This window comes from Hetaerina americana, unplaced genomic scaffold (assembly GCF_022747635.1).
Source record: "Hetaerina americana unplaced genomic scaffold, ioHetAmer1.1.p SCAF_3, whole genome shotgun sequence".
Taxonomy (NCBI): Eukaryota; Metazoa; Arthropoda; class Insecta; order Odonata; family Calopterygidae; genus Hetaerina; species Hetaerina americana.
Window position 1 is genome coordinate 101,364,914 of NW_027286874.1, and position 23,286 is coordinate 101,388,199.

At 44.7% G+C, this 23,286-nt stretch overlaps 1 protein-coding gene across 1 annotated transcript in view; it reads left to right on the forward strand.

The window, feature by feature from the left end:
- Positions 1 to 1,235: 1,235 nt before the first annotated feature.
- LOC139690682 (uncharacterized) overlaps positions 1,236 to 23,286 on the forward strand; it is a 149,871-nt gene continuing 127,820 nt past the window's right edge. Inside the window, exons 1-2 of the mRNA XM_071588180.1 lie at positions 1,236 to 1,543; positions 18,394 to 22,132. Coding sequence (XP_071444281.1) covers positions 1,365 to 1,543; positions 18,394 to 22,132 — 3,918 coding nt within the window. The 5' untranslated portion in view covers positions 1,236 to 1,364. The remainder of the gene's footprint in view (positions 1,544 to 18,393; positions 22,133 to 23,286) is intronic.

Here is a 23,286-nt window from a genome sequence, read left to right on the forward strand (position 1 = left end):
GAGTTGGTATCGGAGGGAGGAGAGCTGCGGTGTAATGGAGTGGGCGGGGCCCCAAGAAGGGAGAGAGAAAGAAGGGCCACTTTTTCCTCTCGCGTTTAGACCCTCACATGGGTTTCTCCTCTATCCCGGTCGCCCGCCTTGCACGGCGTTTGTAGTCGTAGTCCCGGTCGGGGAGACTTGGGGGAGAGAGAGAGAGGACGCTTTTATATCGAGCTGTAACCAATGTCGGGCACGACGTCGGGGATGATGTGCGTGCCTCTGGTTCGATGATCGATTTCGAGTCGTATTTACTACATCGATGCCTCGCTCACCATCGTGTGAATTGGTGGTAATTCGATTACCCTGCGTCGCGGTTCTCGTCTGTGTCCTGGGGGTTGTATTGAGGACTTTCGGCCGTCGCTTGGGCGATGGGGTGGGTGGACGTGATTCTGGGCACTCCCTAGGGTTCGGGCGAATCGGGGGGCGGGGTGTGTGCTCTTTCCGAAGGCACGGCCAGACAATGCCGTAGAGCCAAATAATGTTTTGATTGGACCACCGTTGATGTGTAATTCGGGCGGAAGTTCGAAATCTCCGGCCGCCCCCATGTGAGCGTCGCCAGCCCAATCCTCGCGATCTCCGCTGGCTGGTTCATTCCGAAAGCGTTTTAAAACAATCTCCGATTTTTTCCCCCTCTCTCTCCCACCCACACCCGACCAACCTCCCGAAACCCCAGCCCTCCTCCCACACCCTCGGCCCTCCCCCCCGATCGTCTCCTTCCCTCTCCGCCCACCCCCGCCCGCTGTCCTTCCAGTTACGTCACCGTCCGCGGAGGCCTCTCCTTCACCCTGCTGCCCCCTGCCGCCCCTCCGCTGAAGCCTCTGCCGGCGGAGGGATCGTGCGTCGAAGCGAGGGACGGCGGAGGGCGCGGTAACTACTTGGAGCGCCCGAGGGAGTGGAGGAGGCGGCGTGGGGGCGGAGGAGGTGCCTTCGGCGGTAATAATAATAATAATAAGGGGGCGGAGGAGGGAGGGGGCAGCGCGGAGGAGGAGGACTGCGTCGTGGGCACGGCCGCCGGAGAGGCGGACGAGGAAAACTGCTGCTGTTGGGGCAGAGAGGCTATTCCTGGCCCGCCCCCCTCCACTCCGCGGTCTTTCTTTAGCCCGGAACCCCTCCCCCGGCCGCCCCCTCCAGCCTCCCCTCGCCTCCTCCTCCCCCGCAGCGAGGTCCTCGCCGCTGCTCGCGGGGAGCGGGACGCCCCGGCTGTAGTGGCGGCGGGAGAAGCTCCTCCGGCCGGCAAGAGTGGAGCGCTCGCCTCCTGTGCTCCCGACGCGACGCCGCCGTGGTGGACCACGTCGCGTGTGCCCTCAGGGGCGGCGCGGGGCGCCATGGAGGAGGCATCAGCGGCGGCGACGTCGGCCGCCGCGGCGACCCGCTCCGGGGGCGCCGGAAGAGGCGAGAGGACGAGGCGCCGGCGGATGGGCAAGTCCGAGCGGCTGAAGGAGCTGACGGAGAGGCTCAAGTGTTCCTCGCCGTCGTCTTCCCAGTCGAAGAGCACCGAACGCGGGTGAGTGCCCAACCGCCCCCGCTTACCGGCCGCGTCGAGTCTTTCTCTCTCTCCTCCCCTCATCAATGATGGTTGATTTTCCTTTCACGTGCACTTACACCGCGGGGAGTTAAAACGACGCCCACCCCGCTTTTCCTTTCCTTCGGGGGTGACATTATATGGTTTGAAGCCTGTGTGTGTGTGGGTGTCATGGGAGAGAGAGAGAGAGGTGTGGGGGAGTGGGAGGATGAGAACAGTGGGGAGAGGCCAAGGGGTTTAATTCTGTCGGGAAGATTTTCTTCCCCCTTCCATCTCACCCTCTCCCCACCGATCCTCCATTTCCATCCACCTCCGTCAGCGGGAAAGGGTTCCCATAACCCTTCCCTCCCACCTCTTCTGCTACTTCTCGAAAGATGAAAGCTCTCCCCGCCCCCCCCCCTCACCGTCACCCAAGCCCTTGTCTTTCTTTGCCTCCCTCCGCACATACTCCTGATTACTCTCGTGGGCCGCTCGAGTGGACCGGCCGAAGGACCCGTGGGAGGTGCGGATGTGGAGGGGCGGGGGACCCTTCAAGTTCTTTTTCGTTCCTTCGGCCTCAAGGGATAAGGGATGTCGCGAGGCGCCGTGCTCTATCTCTCCCCGCTCCTCTCCCTCCCTCCCTCCCACTTTCCTTCCCTTCCCTTCTCCTCCCGTGGGATCCCTTCGTTTGGCGTGTCCGCGCTTCTTGGCTCGCCGGGTGCTAGGTGGAGGGCGGGGAGGGGAAGGTGAAGAGAGGGAGGAGGAGCCGGGTGTGAAGAAAGATTCTATTTGCACCCAGCCAACTGTTGTAGGGCTGTTGTCGAAATATTTTTGGGGAGGAGAGCCTCGAGGGGGAGAGGGGATAAAACTTTTTTATTTTCCCATCCTATGGGGTTTGAACCGGTCAGAGATGACCGGGAAGTTCTCTCCTCGGTTTTTTCTTGAGTGGGATTATTTTCCGCTCTCTCCCGTGGATTGTCGTTCATTTCCCTCGTTGTTGGTCCGCCTCGAGGTTAGCTTTGGTTGATAGGTATCCTTTTTTAACGTGTGGGCTGACCCTTCACCTACTTCACTTCATGGGGCCTCACGTCACCCCGAATACATCCTGCGTGTTATATTGATGCACAGCTCTCGCCGTTTAGATTGGTATCTTTTAGTGCTCGTGGGAAGGGGGACGGGGGGATAAAATTGGGTCCTCCGAGGTGTCCCCTGAGCGTGGTTTGCCGGTTGTCGCGGTGGGCGTCAGCTGACGGCGGGCCATTAGGCGACGTCGCTTAGTGGTGTGACTTGGTTGCGTCGTGCTCGCGCCATTTTCGATTCTCAGGAGGAGCTGGATAAAAATTTCAGGTTAATTTTGAACCCGAATTCCAATAGAAACAGTAACTTAGAATTCGGAAGGTATTATGGCTTCAGTAGGTTCGTAAAAGTGGAAATGAATGTTTTGTATTTCATCCGCTTTGGACCGTGTCCAACGGTTCGGAAAATTTGGCATGAGATTATCTTCATCTTTAATTTTGACTCAAATGGTCGTGGACTGTTGAAATATTGCGTAGTTGATCGTCGAAAGGGCTTAGGGTTTTTGAGTTATTTTTATGTAAGTACAATAAATCATTAATCTGAGATGACAACATTTTTGGCCTCTTGAGAGTTTGTCGATGTTTTTATGTTTCCGAATTGCCCTTAGGGGGTAAATAGCTCTTACAGATGGCATGCGGGTCGCAAGTAGCAGATGGGAAAATATTTTCGTCCAAAATCTGGTCAGACCAATTGTGGTTAATTTACGGCCTTCCAAAGTTGTCAATTCGGGTCAACGAGTGTATTGCGATATCGTTTGCATTTATTGCTCAATGATTTCTTGAAATATGTTATATTAATTCAGTGACATGGAAAATGAATTAATTATACTTTGCGTAATGCGCGCAGTTAGAAAAAAAAATTGGTTGGTCTCCTAGTCAATATCCGCTATAATTATATGTTTTCTTGGTGATGATGAGTGTATAATATAAAGTACAACAGGTCCTAGGTGTGGGAAAATGTTTACTTTTCCTTTACGTTGTGACATAATGAATTAGATTTTTGCGAAATGCGTCTGATTAACTTAGTGAAATTTAGTTGTTAATCGACTCAGTTCATTCCACGTTGAGAATGTATCGTAGAATTTTTAGTCGCTTCGTAGAGAGTAAAAGTTGATCCCTCCGACATGCAATGCTATTACTCGGACCCCATTCCTATTGGTGGAACCACTGGCACCTTGATTCCCGATAAGTCGATTGCCTCGTCTCTAGGTTTTCAAAGGGCGTTTTGATAGTGTGTACTTGCGCAAAAGCTCGATATTGGACTCGAATCTGTGACCTTTGGGTTAGCAGGCCAGTGTGTTTACTACCTGGCCCGTGTTAGGGTACAAGAATAGAATGATGGTGTGGTTATTTTAAATTTGATGCATCTAATTTAAAAGCTTATAGAGGGTATCCACATGTTTATATTTACGATCACAGAGCGTCACAATAATCCTGGGTTTAATGAAATTAATAATTATACTGCCCGGAATGTTTTCATACCAATAAGTACCATTTGATTTTAAAGAAAGTTATATTGTTCATGGAAATCATTTTCGTATAATTTGTTATGGAGTTTAGAATAGTAATTTTAAAAGGATTTTGTGTTTTTAATTGGAAGAAATGTTCATTTATGTTTGAAAGTACGACTTCTGAAATATTTTTGATCACTCCGTTAGGTGACTGCTCTGAATTAGTGCTTGGATGAACTTTTAGAGGCCGCGTGTGAATTAGGGCAATGTTCTCGGAAGTATGGGTCTTTAACTCTGTCTGTCGACTAGTTTTGGCAGTCACCGTGTGAAGGTCATGTCGATGGATCTCTTAATTTTTTTGGCATGGATCTGAAGGTTAGTAAGCGTTAGGAAATATTGAGCTCTATGTCTTCTGATTGTAATTGATGGAAGAAATTAGATGATCGTTGGTGTGGTGCAATAATGTCCTGTTATAATGGTTACTAAACACTTGTTGGTGGTTAGTCTGCTCGGCATTAGTTGCATTGTTTGGGTGTATGTACGAGGTCTGTTCAATAAGTATCGCTACTTTTGTGTTTTTTCAAAAATTATTTATTTATTTATGAATATCTATTTTGTACCCTTCAAAGTAATCTCCATTAGATATTATACACTTGTGCCAACGTTTTTTCCAATCCTCGAAGCACTTCAAAAATCATTTTTTGTGATCTTGTTCAGCCCCTCCTTCGATGAAGTTTTTATCTCGTCAATCGCAGCGTTGCGTCGTCCTTTCATGGGCCTCTTCAGTTACGGGACCAAGAAAAAGTCACCGGGGGCCAGATCTGGGGAATCTGGCGGCTGCGGCATCATTAGTATGTTGTTTTTGGCCAAAAATGTAACGATGTGTGAGCAGGGGCGTTGTCATGGTGCAAAAGCCAATTTTTGTTCTTCCACAAATCAGGGCGTTTTTGGCGGATTGCTTCACGCAAATTACGCATAACTTTCAGGTAATATTCCTTATTTATTGTTCTACTCTGTGGCAAGAACTCATGATGCACGTCGCCCCTACAATCGAAGAAAATTGTGAGCTAAACTCGTACCATTCTTTAATAATCCAAATTGCCGAATGAGTGATGGTATTCGTCAATATCTCCTGAGAGCGGAAGTAGAGGGAAGCATCCCTCTGTGTGACATCACAACGGGTGATTTCACTGTGCAATGCAAAATGAAACCATTGCTAAGGGTTACTTCGGGAAATCTTTTAAAAAATTTGTATCCGAATATTTGATTACATTTCTAAAGTCACGCAATCTTTGACCTCCGTTTAATCAAACAAATGAGCTTCATCAGTGCTGGAATCAATTGTAGCCGCTCTGAATTAATAGAATTTACTCACAATGATTGAAAAATACATTAGTTTTCCACACTTATTTATTGAAATACACTACAAGTTTAGACGTTTTCGCATCATAGTCAAAAGCATTTTGGATTATTTTATAAAAACGTCGAAACCGGTTAAGTATTTCAATTATTTAGTGTGGAAAATCACTAAGTATTTTTCAATTCTCGTGATCATTACTTTTCATTAATTGAATCCCAATAAGCTTATATACTTGCAGCAACCCTGCATGCGTGTATATTCCTTGACCTTGACTTCGTTAGTTAAAGACGTAATTGGAATTTATTCGTTATTTCCCAAGACCTGGAATTTTATTATCGATTGTTGAATGCGTGGCACGTGACGTGCATTAAGTTTAGGAATGACGGCAAAGGAATTGGACGCTTTTAAGAGAGGATGTCATCTTCTCACGATGGGAACGTACGGGCGTGGCCCTTTGCGTTGGGTGGTTACATATGGCTGTATACCCTTCAACCCAGCCTACGGTGAAAGGGTGGGGCCACAATCGCTAAGGGAAAGGGAGAGGCATTGCGGAAGAGATCGATCTTGTCGCTGATAAATTATTTGCCATCAACTATTTTTTTACGAAAAAAGGAGTAACTCCTCACTTAATGACTTTGTCATGTATACATAATTATTTTTTATCTTCCTGTTCATCATCACCAAAGGTAAGCAAGAAAGATTTTTAGAAGGTCTCTATGCCATCCTATCCAATCATTTACAAGCTTCACAGTTCCTTGCATATTCCATCATATGCTTCTCGTAAGTAATTCTTGAAACTCCCCTGTAATCCCTCCCCTCTAATGTTTCATCGTTTATCGTCTTTTCTTCAATTATTTCGCCTCAGATACCATTGATATGATCCTTGGGGCGTGAAAGCGGATTGAATTTCAGGAATTACCCAACTTTCAACGTTTGAGTGATTCCTCGTTACAATTTGAATCTTTTTGCCCACAATTCCCTGCCCAAATCTCTTGGGCATCTCTGTGATAATTTCCATTTCGTAGAGCTAATTTTTAAATTCCCCGCGTTGACTCTTCTCTGTCACAAATAGTGATCCCATGCCACCCCAAAGAAGGGATGTTTGATGGTAAAACGTTTTTTGTTATCTATATTACAATTCTTGTTTGCGAATCTCGTGGAAAATACTCGGATGCAGTACAACGTCCTCCGGTTGGGCTATTAAACCGTTGTCCTCCCTTTCCTCAGTAATATGGTAATATTGGCACCTAGTTTCTAACTGCACCTTCCTCCCTCTCCCTCATTCGTTCCTCGCCCTGTTCAAACGCTCTCCTCAAATGTCGTTTATAACCTCTTGGTGAACGTGGTTTACTCAATGAGTTCCTCTGATATTCTTCGTTCTTTTTCCTTGTTGATCGTCAATTGGATATCCACGACCTTATTCCTGTGTAGCAACTGTCAACTTCAAACCAACCGATAGTAGGTACACAATTACGATGTAAATTGTAAAATGCGTATAATCGACCGAATCAGGCGCGAAATTCTGGTTGCGTACGATGTCCACGACAATGAATTACGATTTAAGAATTCATTTCAGGGGTAAATCCAAAGTTTGCCTAGTTCGCTTTGCAATTTTTATGAAATTATTTGCAAATACATTCTGCGCAGTAAAGCATATAAAATTAATGGAAGTTTCAAATTTGAAGGTATATGGCTATAGGATTTAATTGCCCATTGTAGAATTATCTGGGGAAATTTTCGGCGTGAGGAAGTACCTAGAAGTGCGTTTCATTAGATTGTTGGAAAAGGACGTCATCGACATGCATGTTGGCAAGACGGTAGAACACAACCATCTTAACTATGATATCAGCACTCTAGATTGCCCTACTAATTATTCCGAAAATGGAACGAATTGCCGTGGACGTGCAAAATCGTCTCAAGCATCACAACTTGGCTAGCCTTGGATATGTCGCCTTACCCGAGCACTGTAGGAGTAAGGCTAGTTCGGCCAATTTCGAAGTCTTTCTTTCCGACAAATATTTAGATGTGCTTCTCTTATTGGTGAACGCTAAGAGCCCGTCATGGTGCTCCGTGTGATATTAATCGGAGGATTATAATTTTAAAATCAACACCCTAATTTTCTAAATACGCTCAGCTTGAAGAAGATGGTTCCGTTAGTTTGGGAACAATTCTAATGGTTTCGATTTTTGAAACTGGAACTATAACATTTATTTAATCTATTTCTTCAATGTTTGACTATTTATTAGCGATCGTCCTATTCCTCAGCCTCAAAAATATTTGTTGAAGATATATCCAGTAATGTTGAATGGACGACATAATAATCCTAAACGTTTTTCTTCAGTAATAACAGAGACTAAAACTCTTGCAATTTTCCACTTAATAAAGAGTTGTTTTCGACTAGTTTCGATGTGCTAAATCATTTTTGGAAATTATATAGTACATCGAAACTAGTCGGAAACAAAATTTTATTAAGTGGAAAATTGCAAGAGTTTTCGTCTCTGTTATTATGAAACAGTTCCACCACATCACACCTGAATCTGTGATTTATGTTTATCTTCAGTTTTATCTTAGAGTTAAGGAATATTTTTTTCATCATAATCCTACGGCGTAACGTTGCTACTCTGCGACTATAAATGAATCCATTTTAGATTTTTAAGAATTCTGTAACATGAGTGTATCACCCATTATTTACGATATTTCATGTTCCATTCTGGAAAAAACTTTCCTCTAATTATCTTGAACCGCGCTCCTCGTTACATATAATGCAATTGTCTCTGAATTATACCGTAAATATCTTCGGAGTCGTCAATTACGTTCATTTGATGTACCTTTCGACCCAGTGAAACTATTCGTCGATTGTAGTGGTAATTGGGTTTAAGTGCTACGGCGCACAAGGTCATAGGGCACTTTTTATATGATTTATTAAGAAAATATGATTCATTAAGAAGCAAATCACAACACATCATCGTTGACCGAATCGGGAGTCGAATCAGCGACCTTCGGGTTGGCGGGCGTACACGTCCACCCTTCTGATCGACTCGTTGCCAATGTATCCCACCGTAGATCTCACAGTGATATCAGTACTGACATTCTACGTTTTATAAATTATTGGACCGACTAATTTTGGATGAGAAAGAAATCGTTAGCCCTTGCCTCCCGACCATCTCCTCCCGAGTGATGACATTTTGCATTGATGCTGACGTACAGACTAGCGATGGTCGGCAGAGAAAAGTCGAGCCCTTGGAAATACACCCGAGTCATCATGGGAACAGTTACGTGTTACACTTCTTGTAAACACGTTCCGACGCCGTGTGGAGCGCGTGAAACTATTTAATCTTTGTAAAACTGTCAACGTGTCGGATGGTTTAATCGCGAGCTCGCGAAAAACTCGCCCCTCAGCCAGCTGGATCAAGACGCGTCGAGGTGGAAGGATGGGTTGGCGAGGGTGGGAAGGGGAGGGGTGGGGGGAAACAAAGGGGAGAGAGAGAGGGGGGGGAAGCAGGATGCTGCTCTTCTCCAAAGGCCGTGCGGGACTCCAATAGAGGACTTCGACATAAAATATATATCATCGATTTGATGGCGAAATCTCGCCGTGGCGGTACGCATAAAGCATAATGTTGGCGATCATTTCAGGTAAGCGAGATTCAATATCGCCTGTGACGTGTGGCGATGTCACGAATGCACGTCCTTATGGGTTGTGGAACGTGCGTCCACATAATCCCTCGTTAGGATTGGCCCTTTCGCCCTATTTATATCGCATACTTTGAGTTTTTTATAGGTATCGGACCACTCGATATGGACAAAACTCATCCATAAAGTGCAATGGAAGTCGTGTGGGTTGAGAATTCTAACATTTGCTACCTCGCCCCCCTATTTGTGATTCCGGTGATGCCCTGGGGAAATTTCATCTACACTCAAACTTAGTGACGAACTTATGAGTACAATAGAACAACAAAAGGAAACCTTCGGCGCCACAGGGAAAGGATGTAAATTTCACACGCCACGCCTTAGTGCCGCCTGGCGATCTCTTCCTCACACCTATCGAGCCGACCTTCCAATTGAAGGCTATGGCATATTGTCCAAGAAGTCGATATATATTCGTATCGCACAACCTTCTCACTTCCTCCCCCACCCATCCTCTTCTCGTCGGCCAGCTGTTGAGTGAATGCCCTTCTCATCGTATCTCTGGGGCGGTTGTCTTCCTACTTCCTCCCCTCACCGAAATATTCGCACTCACCTATACACGCACGCACGCACGTACTTTCATAAGCAAATGTAGCAAGGCGGTACGGTACGAAAGAATTTAGGCTAATATTGCGATACTTTTTAGATTGGGAATGAAATCACGCTTTTATTTCAGTTTTCAATATCTCGTATTTCATACTTTTTCCTCCAAACTATGGAAACCAAAATTTCATTACTATGAACCTATTTACCCGTTTTCTGCGATTGTACCTTGAATCTCTCCATCGACTCCGAAATGTAGGGCAGAAAGTTCAGGTCCAGATTCCCAGACCTTAGTGCTACGTATTGGTATCTCCGTAGCTCATAGGAATGTAAAGAATCCATTGATCCTCATTGTAGATCCGTTGGAAAAGGCATATGGGACAGTACTCAGCCCACGTAGCCCACTTTTTAGTTAACGTTCATCTCGAATGCGTATCAGCCAAGATATTAAGTTCGTGTCGATCATAGATTTTTCTCCACAGATAATGGAAATTTTATGATTATTATTTTATTGATGTTTCCACCCTTCAAAGTGTCAGGGGTCCGCGAGATTAAAAATGCTTAGATAATTGCTCCATGAGCTCCGAAGTATTGGCGCCGGTGCACCTGCCCGCCAAATAGTCCCGGGTACTGTACGCGAAATGGTTGCCCTCCTTAAACTAGTTAAGGGCAATGTTGGCTTTTTATACACACCTTCCTAATGATGCGTGAGATATTATTATTATTATTATTAAATTTACATGCGCAGATAGACACTGTCAGGTGGCACACAAGTCCCAAGTAATCACAAAAGATAATAGATAAAATCAGTCAGTAAAACAAAAGTACACGAAAAGGAAACTTCCAACCACAAATCTCTTTCACAAAACAAGAAAATTCCCATCTCATTAAAATCAATCAATCATCAAGAAAAAAAAGATAAATTAAAAAAAAAGAAGCTATTACATATAATTTTACACCACACATCAATCAAATTATTATATTAATTCCTTACATCTTTTCTGAAAATATCAACCGTTTCCCACGACGCGATCGCCGCTGTTGTTAGTATCAAATTGACATCCCTCCTAAACCAAGAATACTTGCGAAAGTATTTTTCAATACGATTCGATTAATGGTTTCTGCGATTGCGCGATGGTTTTGACAAAGTGTATCGCCATGAAGGAAAGCCTGTTTTTTTAATTGTACTGGTATTAGAATGTAGTAGTAGTAGTTTTGAGGGGAGGCGACCGACAGCTAAGGTCATTTGCGCCATAGGGGATGGACAGGAAAGGATGAAGGGTGGAGAGAAACCCGGCGTCGGCATTAGCCTACTCTTTACGAAAGGCGCCAAGGGGTCCGCAGTTTAACGTCCCATCCGACGGACGGCGTACTCCCTCAAAGTGCCCTCCACAAAGCACCTCAAGTAGGGATCGAGATACCTCTGAAAAATATTCAACACCGCCGGGATTTGAACCCGCGCCCTCAGGGTGGGAGGCCAGTACGTTAGCCCCCGCACCATAGGTAAGTGAAATTACGTATTCGAAACCCTTTCATTAGGTTGATAAATAAATGAATGGAAATTCTGACACGTTAGTTCAAATAGCCCTTGTTTGCACATTATCCTCAATTGGTGATTAGGGATAATTTAAATTCCTCTAAATGAAAAATGGCTTGAATACTTCAGTCATAAACGTTAAGTAAGATTCCTTAACCACCACCTTACTTCCTGCGAGGAAATGTAGTGATATAGCACACCTCTCTCCTACCTCCAAAAGGCTTTCTTGATTGAAGGACAGACCCTATGAGAGCAAGATTCAATGTTTGTTTTTCGCTACCTTCACAGTGTGGCCACGTATCTGATGGTGTAATACTAAATTACGGTCTGGGATAGTTTTTGACGTCGCGAAAAAAATAAACGTGCCGTGCCGCGCTAGCTCACGAGTGTAGGAGCAAGTATCCACCCCCGCCCGCCCTCCTTACTCTCGCCGACTCAAAACACTCGCCCTTTCATTTTTTTCCCCCGCCCCGCCCCATCCCCCGTCTCCCTCATCGCCAGTCGTGATTTTTCCACTACGGGACGCAGGCCCCCCTCCTTCACCCCCCTGTAACCTCCTCCCCTCCGCCCCCTTGATCTCTACCCCTCCCCCTCCCCCCGACACACCCGCAGAATGACTTCCGGTCCTCCGCCAACGGATATTCGACGCATGCGCCCTGCTCTCTCCCATTCATCGCGCGCACACGCAAACATACACACATCAGCACGCGTGCGCTCGCGTTCTTCCCTCGCACACGCGGATACGCGCGCCTTTTTCTTTCATTTTCCTCTCGTCCTTCGCCGTTTTCCGACCCCCCCCCCCACCCCGCCGGCCCCGCCTCCCCAACTACCCTCTTGATCCCCGCCCCCTTCTCCCTCCAACGCCCTCGCAGAGTGCATTTCGCCCTTCGATTCCGCGTGCTTCGTCTTTTGCTTTCCCGTTGACACTCGGGGTGGTGGATCGCTCGGGCTGCTCGCGTTTTAATCGGCGAAAAAATCACATTTGTAATTATGGTAAAGGATGATTTTAAAAAATCACTGTTTTTCATTTTTCAGTGGTCTTCGATGTGTAACCACAGATGCCACCATTATTGTTGCCATATGACTTCTTTCTAACAGTTAGGGGGTGCAAAATGCAGCATTTGCAAAATACCCCACTCTAGGTGGCTTTTTGTGTATCGTGACTCTTTATCAGTCACAGCAAATATTTTCTATTCCAATGACGTTGTCTCATATCAGCCACTGTGCAGTGAAAATGTCTAGTATTGATTTAATGACAATGATGACGCCTAGGATTTGAGACGCAAGTTGTGTATTATATCAAATAAGTGGATAGGACTAAGTACGATTTTCATGTTGTCAATTGAACTATTTTCGCCTTTGGTGAATGATTTAGATAAAAGTGACCTGCAAGCATTTGTATGTATCTCGATCAATATATTTCACGATTAATAATGTGACTTAAGATATTCGCCGAAAGTAATGATACCTACACCCTGAGCAGCTACGCCCGTCACTAAATTTCAGAAATTACTTCATTTTAAGTTTCAAACCACATATTGTGAACCAATGTGGCATCTGAAATAATAATTATTATAAATTTCGGTTGCAAGGGACGTTGGAAAAGGCGAGCAAGGTTGCATACAGATTTTGAGCGTACTGAACGTATGCGTTCAGAGTGGCTTTCGTGAGCACCAGCACTCGCCGTTCACCTGTTTTTCGTCCCTGAACATGTCAATCGAGTTATCTCTGTTTGACTTCTGAGACAATTGCTAATTATGTCGCTTCCCAGAATAATATTTTACCTGTACTGCAAGTCTGTATTTATCATTTTGTGATGAATTAATTGCGTAATTTACTTCATCAGGCAATTGCCAGTTTTAAACTTTCCCGAAAAGAATATAAATTTATATGATTCCTCAAAATTGTGCTCAGCTTCGTCCAAATGTTAATAATACCTTTGGTTAATATAATATGTTTCATGAAATTTATTTCTTGCATAATATCATAAATGAAATGATAATTTTGGGCCATTCGTGTATGGTTTGCCACCTTAATTTTATTCTTTTCCGAAATTACTTTTACATTATTTTCTAAGCTCTAATTAGCATCCAGTAATATTAATCAGTTATTCTCAATAGACTAACGGTTTTATTAATACCAGTACGAATAATCCACAGCGGTATTTTTTAAATATCAGCGGACCAAGCAGCTATTTGTCGTCTTATTAGGGATATTAAAACCGCCTCCAAATTTATTAAAAAAATGAGATGCATTTATGGTGGTTATAACGCGAACCCTAAGGTCATTTGGACCCTTTTGTTATAGCTGTAATAAGGGAAGGGCGGGAATTTAAAGTGAGGGGGAGAGTCAGTAGCCAACGCCCATCGAAAGGTACCGTAGTTTAACATCCCGTCGGACGGTCGCTTCACAGCGTTTGGAAGTGCTCCACAAGCTACTCGGCGATCTATTCTAAACACTGCAGACATCAATGCTTGCTATCTATCTCCAGGAGTCGAATCCGACCTATTGCCGCCGAGAGAGCCCAATGGCCAATGCAAAAACCTAATCCGGGTGCGGTTTTTATGGTCTAGATGCAAATGCGATGCGAGGAGATTAAAGAGTGGAGAGGAGGCAGTCTGCTGCGTTGAAGTTCGTTTTGTACGCACCTTCCAATTCCGTCGCCTCGTCCCTTTTTCCGCTCTGGGTTGGCATCCTAACACCTCTGAACACTTCTAATCCCCCCTCTTCCCCCTCCTCCTCCCTCCTTCCCTCCTACTCCCCCTCCCCTCCTCAGGGACCCCTTCCCCCCCGCCAAAACTCCTCTACCAAGCGGGCTGCGGCGTCCCCTTCGTGGGGGAAGAGGGGGGGGGGTGCTCATCCACGTAGCACCCTCGCTCCCCCCAGCGCCAACCCATCTCTCGAATGTGAACTTCGTTTTGGTTTCAGTTAACGACCTTCCGAGTGATCTCTCAGCATTGCTATTGAAATTTTTGGAAAATTTTCCATGATCATCGAATGTTAGGTGTAATTCTTCTATGCACATCTCAATGCCATAGTTTGTAAATACAGGTCCTCCCTAGTTTTACCTGCTTCAGAATTTGCTAGCAGTTCTTTCTTTCAAAGGTTCAAGCAGTGCTTTTATTTTTTGCGTAAGAAGTGCTCTATTGCAATATGCATTCAACTATAGACCGGTGATCTGAATTTCCCAATTTTAATGATAGCTTTCCTCATCTTGTACCTTCGCCAATAATAAGACGGCATACGTAAGGGTAGACCTCTTCCTATAAATCTATTTATGAGATTTTCGTATTTCGTCAGCGACAGGGAAATCCCGGGAAAAGTCGAGGGAATCACCGGGAAAATCAAGTTTAAATGTCGATTAAATGCTGGTATTTGTTTCCTACGCATGTAAAAATTATTTTAAATGCATTTAAAAGAATTTTTATTATTGTGGACAAATGAATACTTGCAAAAACAGCGATTTTTACGGGAGAAACACTATCACACAGTTGAAATTCATGCTCTAGATGAAAGTTATATTAACTAATTTATCTAGTGGAATTTTCTTTTGAATATCATTTTTTTCATTAGAATTCTAAATTTTCATTCGCATATTTTTCTTTCAACATTAATTTGTCCTTAGTTCAAGTTGTAGCTGAACGAAGTTTCTCTTTTGAGGTGGTTTAAATTTTGTCCGGTATTTCATCTCCAGGTTCGTTCGTTATTTTTGCCATAACCCTTCGGAATAATCATCGAGCCAGGCGTGTCCAGCTCAGCCAACAATATAAAAAGATTGTTAATTTCGCCGTGCGTATAATTAAAGCCTTTTTTGCTATTTTCCGATGTATAATGCATAGTGTACTCATTAATAACCATATTTTTTGCAAAATATTCCTTGGTGAATTGTGAAGTCAGGAAAGTTCTTGGGCAAAAACCCGAAAAAGTCAAGAAAATATGCATTTTTCTGGGCACGTTTTTAAGTAAAACGATGTTTGACAGTATACATAGGTAACGGATAAGCGCGCCCCGGCTGACTCGGATGTGTGCGAGTTTGGTAATGTATGTTGCGATGCCATAGCATGCAATTTTAGGAGTTTATTCGCCGCGCGGTATGGCTTGAATTGTCACACAAGTGTTTAAGGTTTTTAATGAACCACAAAAACACTGAGCGTTAGTTCAGAGTCCATATCGTCGAACTATCCTTGTCTTGAACACTACCGCGGCACACGAAGACATGTAAGTCACTTTTGTAATTCAATGATAATTCTGATTTTGTGGCATGGCAAACTCACCAAGGAGTGTCACACACCCTTTTGATGACTTGAGGAATATTATAACGTTGTGCATTCTTTTAAATAAATCAACGTATGTGCATAATTTTAATGTATACTGCCTCTCTTCTTGATAAGAATACGTTAAAATAATACATGGCAATCAATTGATTTATCAGTTCAATAAACTAAATATGCCGCTTACACAAACGTGCAGGCTCAACTTATGTTTTGCAAGCGTTTTACAAGACATGGGTCTAACTTCCCCGTTTGTAGATTTTTTTTGGATAAACATTATGGCTATGCTTTTCTTGTACAAGAAATGGTGTTCTACTCATTACTCTGGGAAGTTTTTCTAACAATGTGATGTTTAATGTCGCTTAAAATCCACCTGTGTAGAATCCTAACATTTCCTCACTTTGTGGATGGTTATGCGACTTGGGTGCATGGATGCCGTGGAACTGGAGTTCCTGGAGCTGTGTGGAGGAGGACGGGGGTCTAAAAATGGATCGCAGATCAGCGCCCACAATCGGACTTCGGAAACAAGTGCTCTCAGTCATAGTATATGCGAGTCGCGGCTTGCCCCTATTTCCTATAGACGCATAGGACGCTGTGCGTGTGCGAAGTTACTGTGTTCGTAGGAGAAGTAATTGATGCATTAGTATGTGTTGCGGAACATTTTGGGTGTTTACATTTGGGCGCAAGATCCAGGTGAACGGAATATCGCCGCTATTTTGTGCGCGTATTTGACGCTCTTCGGCTGAAGAAGCTAAGAAAAGTGTTTTATGTTCAACAGCATTGGAATTTTTATGATGTGAGTGAAAGCGTGAAATTTTTATAAGTGAACGAGATATTTTGGCGCACGCATTTTTTGTTGCAGCGAATGCAAATCCTAGCTCCACTTTCCACACAACTTTCCACCCTAGTCCCTCTTGTTACTGGCAGTTTCACAGTTTATTTATGTACCCTGCAAGCCTCCGCTAGGCTGTGTGGCATGGGGTGAATACACACCAGACTAATTTTTACCCGTACTTGACACTGCCGCGGTCGGACAATGTTATTCTGATCCCTTATCGTTCGTGGAAAAAAGTGAAATCTCTAAATCTATCTGTTCTACATTTAATCTCTCCGATTTTACTAGCATGATCTCTCCTACCGTAGTACGATGGGGGTAATAATGCATTTTCAACGTATCACTGCTAAAGTGATTTCTTTCCTATGTATGCAAGAGTTTCAATCTGTAATTCGGCCTTCGCTCCTTTGAGTTATCCCCAGTCTAGCTGCTAATATTTTGGATACTCTACTAAGTTTATCATAGCAACGTTTTACAAATCTAGCTCCTCTACTCTGCACGCGATCCAATTCGGCAATCAATCCAACTTCGTGAAGATCCCATTTCCTTGCAGCATATTCTAAATGAGGCCTAACTGGTGAAAGAGAACATTTTTCTTTGACATTTTCATCACATTTACCAAGTACTCGTCTAATGAATCCTAATTTTTTGTTATCTTGTCCACATATTCCCCGTATGTGTTTCACTCAGAAGAGATCGAGAGTGAGTGAGGTTAACGCCTAAGTATTTAATCGAGTCTGCACTTTCCAGTTTGGTGTTCCCGATGCAGTAGGCGCTCGGGAGGGAATTGCTCTTTTTCCAAAAGTTATCACTACGCACTTTTTTAAGTTTTAATTCTAATTGCCAAGTGTCGCACCAGCGTTGTATAGCAGTAGGGTCATCTAATAAAGCTGCTGTGTCCTCAGGGTCACGGATATCACGGTAAACCACTGCATAATCGCAAAATAAACGTATCAGTTTCAGGTTCAACTTAGTGGAATTCCTTCATCATGAGGGCAAAAAGAAACTTAACACCTCCACAATAAAGATTTTATATTTTACGACAATGCTTGATGATGGATGCATGATGATGGATGATGAAACCGTGGTCGTGAAATATTAAATCTTTATTATGGAAGTGTTTAGTTTCTTTTTACCCTCAAAATAAACGTATCTTACTAGTGACAACGGAGTCAATGTCGTTAACGTAAAGTAGGAATAAAAGAGGTCCGATAGCACTTTCCTGGGGAACACCTGAAGTAACTTCTACTTCATTTGAGCTAACTCCAACTGTGAGTACTCATTGTACCCGACCATTCAAAAAGTTTAATCCAACCCAGGAAATTTTTATCAATGTCATATGCTTCTAGCTTTGCTAGTAGTTTACTATGAGGTACTTAGTCGAAGGCTTTCTTATAATCTAGAGAAATCGCGTCCACTTGAACGTCACGTCCAGTGTGCGGTTTTCGAGCTCGAGCTTTTCTACGTCTACTTCCTAAATGACGTAAAATGTTTTTGTGCATAAAACATTAGTGCCGCAGCACCCAACTACGTTCATGATGTGCTCCATTGATTGATGTTTATTGATGTTATTGGGATTTTATTAGGTCGTAAAGTTTGAGACAACACAGTTATTAACTATCATACTATTTAAAGAAAAACATTTCTAACCGGCTCACATTTAACTATCCTAGATGACCTACATTTTGTAAAGTCTTCGTCCTGTTTATTTGAGATGAATCCTCATGGTTTTATTATTTAACCATAATTTTATTTTGTAGATTATTTCGCCACATATCAATGATGCTTTTATTATGAAGTGAAAATTAAAATAATTATCAAAATTATCAGGTTTGCATTGTCAGTAATTTTGCATTTCATACAAATATCAGTAATCTGCTGGCGTTAAATTTTCAATCGAATATTCTGTTCTCATAGTATTTTTTTAAAACTCTGTATTTTCTTCTTCCTCATGGTTTCGCGTGAGAAAACTAGTTTTACCACTTTCCAAAAGCATCGAAGCATGTGTTTAAATAAATAACTAGTGTCTTAATTTCAATTAGTTTTATTATATACTTATAATTGAAATAATTGCCGTTTTCTTTATCTCCTATCAGCGATCAAGAAAAATCACCTGTCGAAGCCTCCACTTCTCATCACGAAGAATCAAAACGACCTCCCACCGGGATAAAGCAAGTCTCCGAAGCCCCTTGCCCTCCTCCTAGGAGGAAGTGCTCACACAAACTACAGACTCAGCTCTCCGGAGAGGGTCCATCGATGTCTTCTCTAGAGGAAGTCACCACCACTGAGGAGGCAGTCGCAGCGTCTTCTTCTCCGGAGCCAACATCTTCTTCCGCTTCTTCCTCCCTTATGCCTCGTCATGAGCGACATCATTCAGACGTCGCCGGTGGTTCCGAGCAGTACAAGAAGAACAATGGCGACCCCCATAAACCGCTAGGGAAGCCCACTCACGTTCGGTCAACTTCGGCTACTGCCAGCGTAGGCACGGAAACCGAAGATTCATTTCCTAGTTCTGGTCGTTCTCTTACCACCGTTCCAGAGCAGGGCGCGGCGAAGGTGGAAGATCCGGACGACCTAGTCCCTCTAACACTTCCGAGAGCGGAGTCGAGGTCTATCGTTGGGTCCTATGCGAGGAGGTGTATACCATTCCGTTCAGCGTCCTTCTCCCAAGTAGATCTGAGACCCGACGGGCGATGTTACGTGAAAGCCAGTGCTTTGTCCCAACAGTCTCCTCCCGCAGCCGCGTTGCATATCAAAAGCAGCAGTGTTGGAGCTCCGTATTCGTCTTCCGAGTTTCGCCATAAGCTGCAGGAAATGGGGAAAGTGTCAGAGGAAAGTGTCGGTTCGGGTGACAAGGAGCAGTCATGTGTTGTGCCTAAAGAAGTGCTACATGAGGTTCCTGAAAACGGAGATCCTGAGAAGTCCTCCGTTACTTCCTCAGGACAGTGCATCGGTGATACAGCTTCGTTGCAGGATTTAATTGATCGTGAAACAGTGAAGGATAGTCGCACACCTAAGGATGTATCCTTAGCGGAAAGTGGTCCAGATCCATCCATACAGCTTCAGGAGAAAGGTGATTTGCCGAGCGATACAGGCGTAACATGTGAAAGTGCTTCTAGTGTAACAGGTGATCAGTCGATGGTGGATGGTGCTTTGTACTGGACAAGCACAGTTGTAGTTCCTAATGGTGGTAGGAAAGTTGAAGATGTTAGTATTAATACACAGCCTTCTGATAAAACCTACGGAAACGGTGATAATATCGTGAGGCGAGTTGGGGGGAGTTCAGAATCCACGTTTATTCGTTCACATTCTGCCGATAATCCCACTTACGGGGGCTCACCACCTGCAGTACCGGCACTCGTTCCTTTAGGAGCGAGAAGTACTTGGGAAGTAAGGGCTGCGGGTAGGAGGCCTAGGAAACCTAGACCCCTAGGTGTTATTCGCTTGGATGAGGAGTCCGAAGAAGATGAGGAATTGGTTGCTAATGCTGGAAATCGCCTCGGATTAACAATCTTAAAAGATGGCAACACTCCATTTGATCTTTCTCGTGGTGTGAGAAACAACCAGCTCCTAGTGAGCTCAAAATCATTGGACACACCTTACGCTAGGGATGCTGTCGTGGTTCCTTCGTCACAGAAGTCGGGTACTCAGTCGGAACTATCTGAAGAGGGAAAATATTGTGAGACAGAGAACACCGAGTTGCATCCTCTCGGAATGGAGGGAGTAGATGATAAGTGTATGCTTGTATTGTGTGGCGAAGGGCCCCACGCGAGTGGTAATAGCAAAGAGTCCCACAAGGGTGAAGAGGGTCTCAATTCGGATGATAAAATCACTACTGTTGGTGTAAGTGAAGCTGCAGGAGACCAAAAAGATTTTTTCGATGCGGATGATGGACATTGTAATATAGTAGAAAAAACGGGTGCTGAATGTGGAGTTACTATTTGTTATGGGGATAAAGCCAAAGACTTGAGTGAAGGCGAGCGTTTAGGTTTAGAAAATGAGAAAACGTCCTTGGAAGAAGTGACAGAAACAATCAAAGACGATGTTGAGGCTGATGAATGTTTGACAAGCAAAGACGAAACACTGCAGCCATCAGGAAGTGAAGAAGGTGGTCTCTGTGGAGTGAATTATAATGCTACGGTTTATTCGAGTAGCGTGTGTCAATCCCATGATAACGAAAATGCAGACAAGACAGACAAGACAATGCAGAAAGAAATCGGCTCAGTAGAAACTAAAGAGCGTAATAAGAGGATGGAAAATGATGCGTGGGCTGAAGATGAGTCGGAAATTAACAGAGATATGGGCGGAAACGTGAAAACCGCCGAAATTCCGGGCTCAAACAAAGATAGGGAATCTCCCAGTAAGCCACTCGGACTAGAAGATACAAATGTGAGCGATAGTGAGGAGCCGGTATCACCATCAGATCCTCTTGATGCCGGTGATAGTCCGAGTAGTCCCAGTGCTCAATCCAAAGGAGGGGAAGTGTTTGGCGGTGAGGTCGTTAAGAAGAGGACGCGGGGCAAGAGGAAAAGTAGGAGGAGAGAAGAGGAACAGAAAGAAGTCGGGCAGGTGGTGATGCCTGCATCTGTCCCTCATCGCAAAACGAGCGTGTATGCCTTCTGCGACGACGGATTGAAGGGAAAGGCAGACGTCTCACAGGCCAGGGCCGCAAATGGACCTGGAGTTGAAACAATGTCCGTGGAGGCTGAATCTCAGACCCTTGGCACCGATGTTGCCGGTTCCCCTCCGGTTTCAAGTGGAAGTCCGGACATAACGAAATCGGAGATGGACAAGACTTCGTCAGAAGCGAGATTGACCTTATCGTCTGATTTCAGAGGTCCGGCACAAGAACCGTCTTCGGGAGAGCGGAAGATATCCAATGAAACTGCGGGAAACATTGCGTGTGCCGTGATACAAGTGACGAGTAGCTCCCAGTGTGATCCAGCGCGCAGTAGTGCTTCTCCGGTTCAAGGAATACTGGCCGCCGATTACGCTGGCGACTATTCCACTCGCAACGCTTCACCTTGTCCTACTTCCCCTCTTGATAGTGGGTTTATGTCAGATGTCGAAAAGAATCCCGGCCTCTATTCCCTGGACGGTCGTAGCCCTATGACTCCAAGGAGATACTCCAAGAGACCTTTAAGGGGACCTTATGCGCAGATGTTGGAGGCGGAGATGAAACGTCCAGAGGCCTTTCCGAAACTGCAACTCCGCGACGACCTAAAATTCCTTGAAGACTTAGCCCCGCGAAGCGGGCAGACTACAGCGCCAGTGCTGGACGCGAGGAGAACTGGCAGAGTGGGCGTGGGCCACTCACTGGATGATTCGGCCCTGAGAAATTCCACTTCGTCTTCCTCGAGCTCATCCTCCACATCATCGTCATCGTCTTCAGTTAACCCGGCGAAAGTGCCTCCGAAGCGAAAGGTCAGCGCCCACATCCCTTACAGCGGTGAACATCTGACCCCTTCGTCGGCCGGTATCTCCTCCACTCTTTCGACCCAATCCCCGCTGGTGTGTCACCAGAGGACGACCTCCAGTCCCTCAAAGCTTGAGGGCATCTCCTCCCTGGCCTCGTCCCCCGCCCTGTCGTCTCTTAAGCCCAGGAAGAGCACCGTGCCCTCGGGGACGAAATCCGAGTCCATCCGCGGTGCTCCGTCGCCCCCTCCGCCGGCGGAGGGGCAGCCGTCGCGAGTGGTGTCTCAAGGGAAAAAGGTTCACGGCACCCGGATTCCGCCGCAGGTCCCGGACGGCTCCGGATCGGGGGGCAGAACGGACATCCTCACCAGGCTGCTGACGGATCAGATGCAGAGTGGCGGCGACGGCTCTTCGGGAAAGGTCAGTATTGACGCTTTCTATGATTCATTCCGCGACATGATATCTTCACTTCGAATCAATTTCGAATAATAGTCGTTTTACTAACCATGCAATGGTTTCTGTGTTCGCATTGGCTCATAGGATGTCCATTTTTGGAGTAGCGTTATTGTACGCCCATCCTGTTTGAGCATTGATACCCATTACCCCGGCGGCAGGAGGCTTTCCAGTCGCTGTTAACCTCTTCAGCTGGAGTGCATTCTTGAGAATGCATTTTGTCATCTTGTATGAAGATTTTAAAGTTGGCCGTGATTAGCGCGTAGCCCTGTGACAAGCCATAATCATCAATTTCCGAATCATAAATACCAATACATTTGTGTTCATGATTCATTGTGTTTGATGTATTAAAAGTGACGATTGTTTTTTCGATATTGTAAGAACAGTAGAGATTCTGAGTGCAAAATATATTTTTTTAAAGTTGACTCTCTACTCTTGATTCGTGTACTCTTACAAAGCGGTAATCATTTAAGACCCCTTTATGCATTGGGGTATTTAAGGATAAACAGAAGCGAAGCGAGGATTTTGAGGCTTTAAATTTGTCTTAAAATGGGTTCAGTGTACTTTAATGGAAAGGGGGAAAGACGTCTTCGACTATGACGATGGTGCAGCAGGTATTCTCTTAAACGCACTTCTGTTTCATCTTCGTTGTGGTCACAAATCGCAGCAGCTACCCTACTTTCGTCTGTTGTCTTTGTTTCATTTTCTTTCACTTTTATACTTGCATCTTTGGACGTGAGAACATACTCGATAACGCGGAAATTATTTACGGAATTTGAAACAATCGCCAGAAAATTAAACCTTCTTGACCTCAAAGTGTATTTGGTGGAAGTTTGCTGTTAAATGATGTACATTTTTATATGTTGGTTTGCCGTAAGTGTTAATAGCCTCAGGGACTAACCACCGCTGCATTTCTAAGACTCAACCAGCACTTCACCAGGTGGCACCTTATGCTACAATGTGCTAAAATTCCTCGACGTGGCACAGTTATAATTGAGCTTACCGTGCTCTAAATGAAATATCTATTTGAGTATAAAAAAATCTTATAAACATACTGAAATCCCTACCAAAAAAAAGGAAAATCAGAGTAACGACTAACTCGCCGATTGTCACTTTTCGTG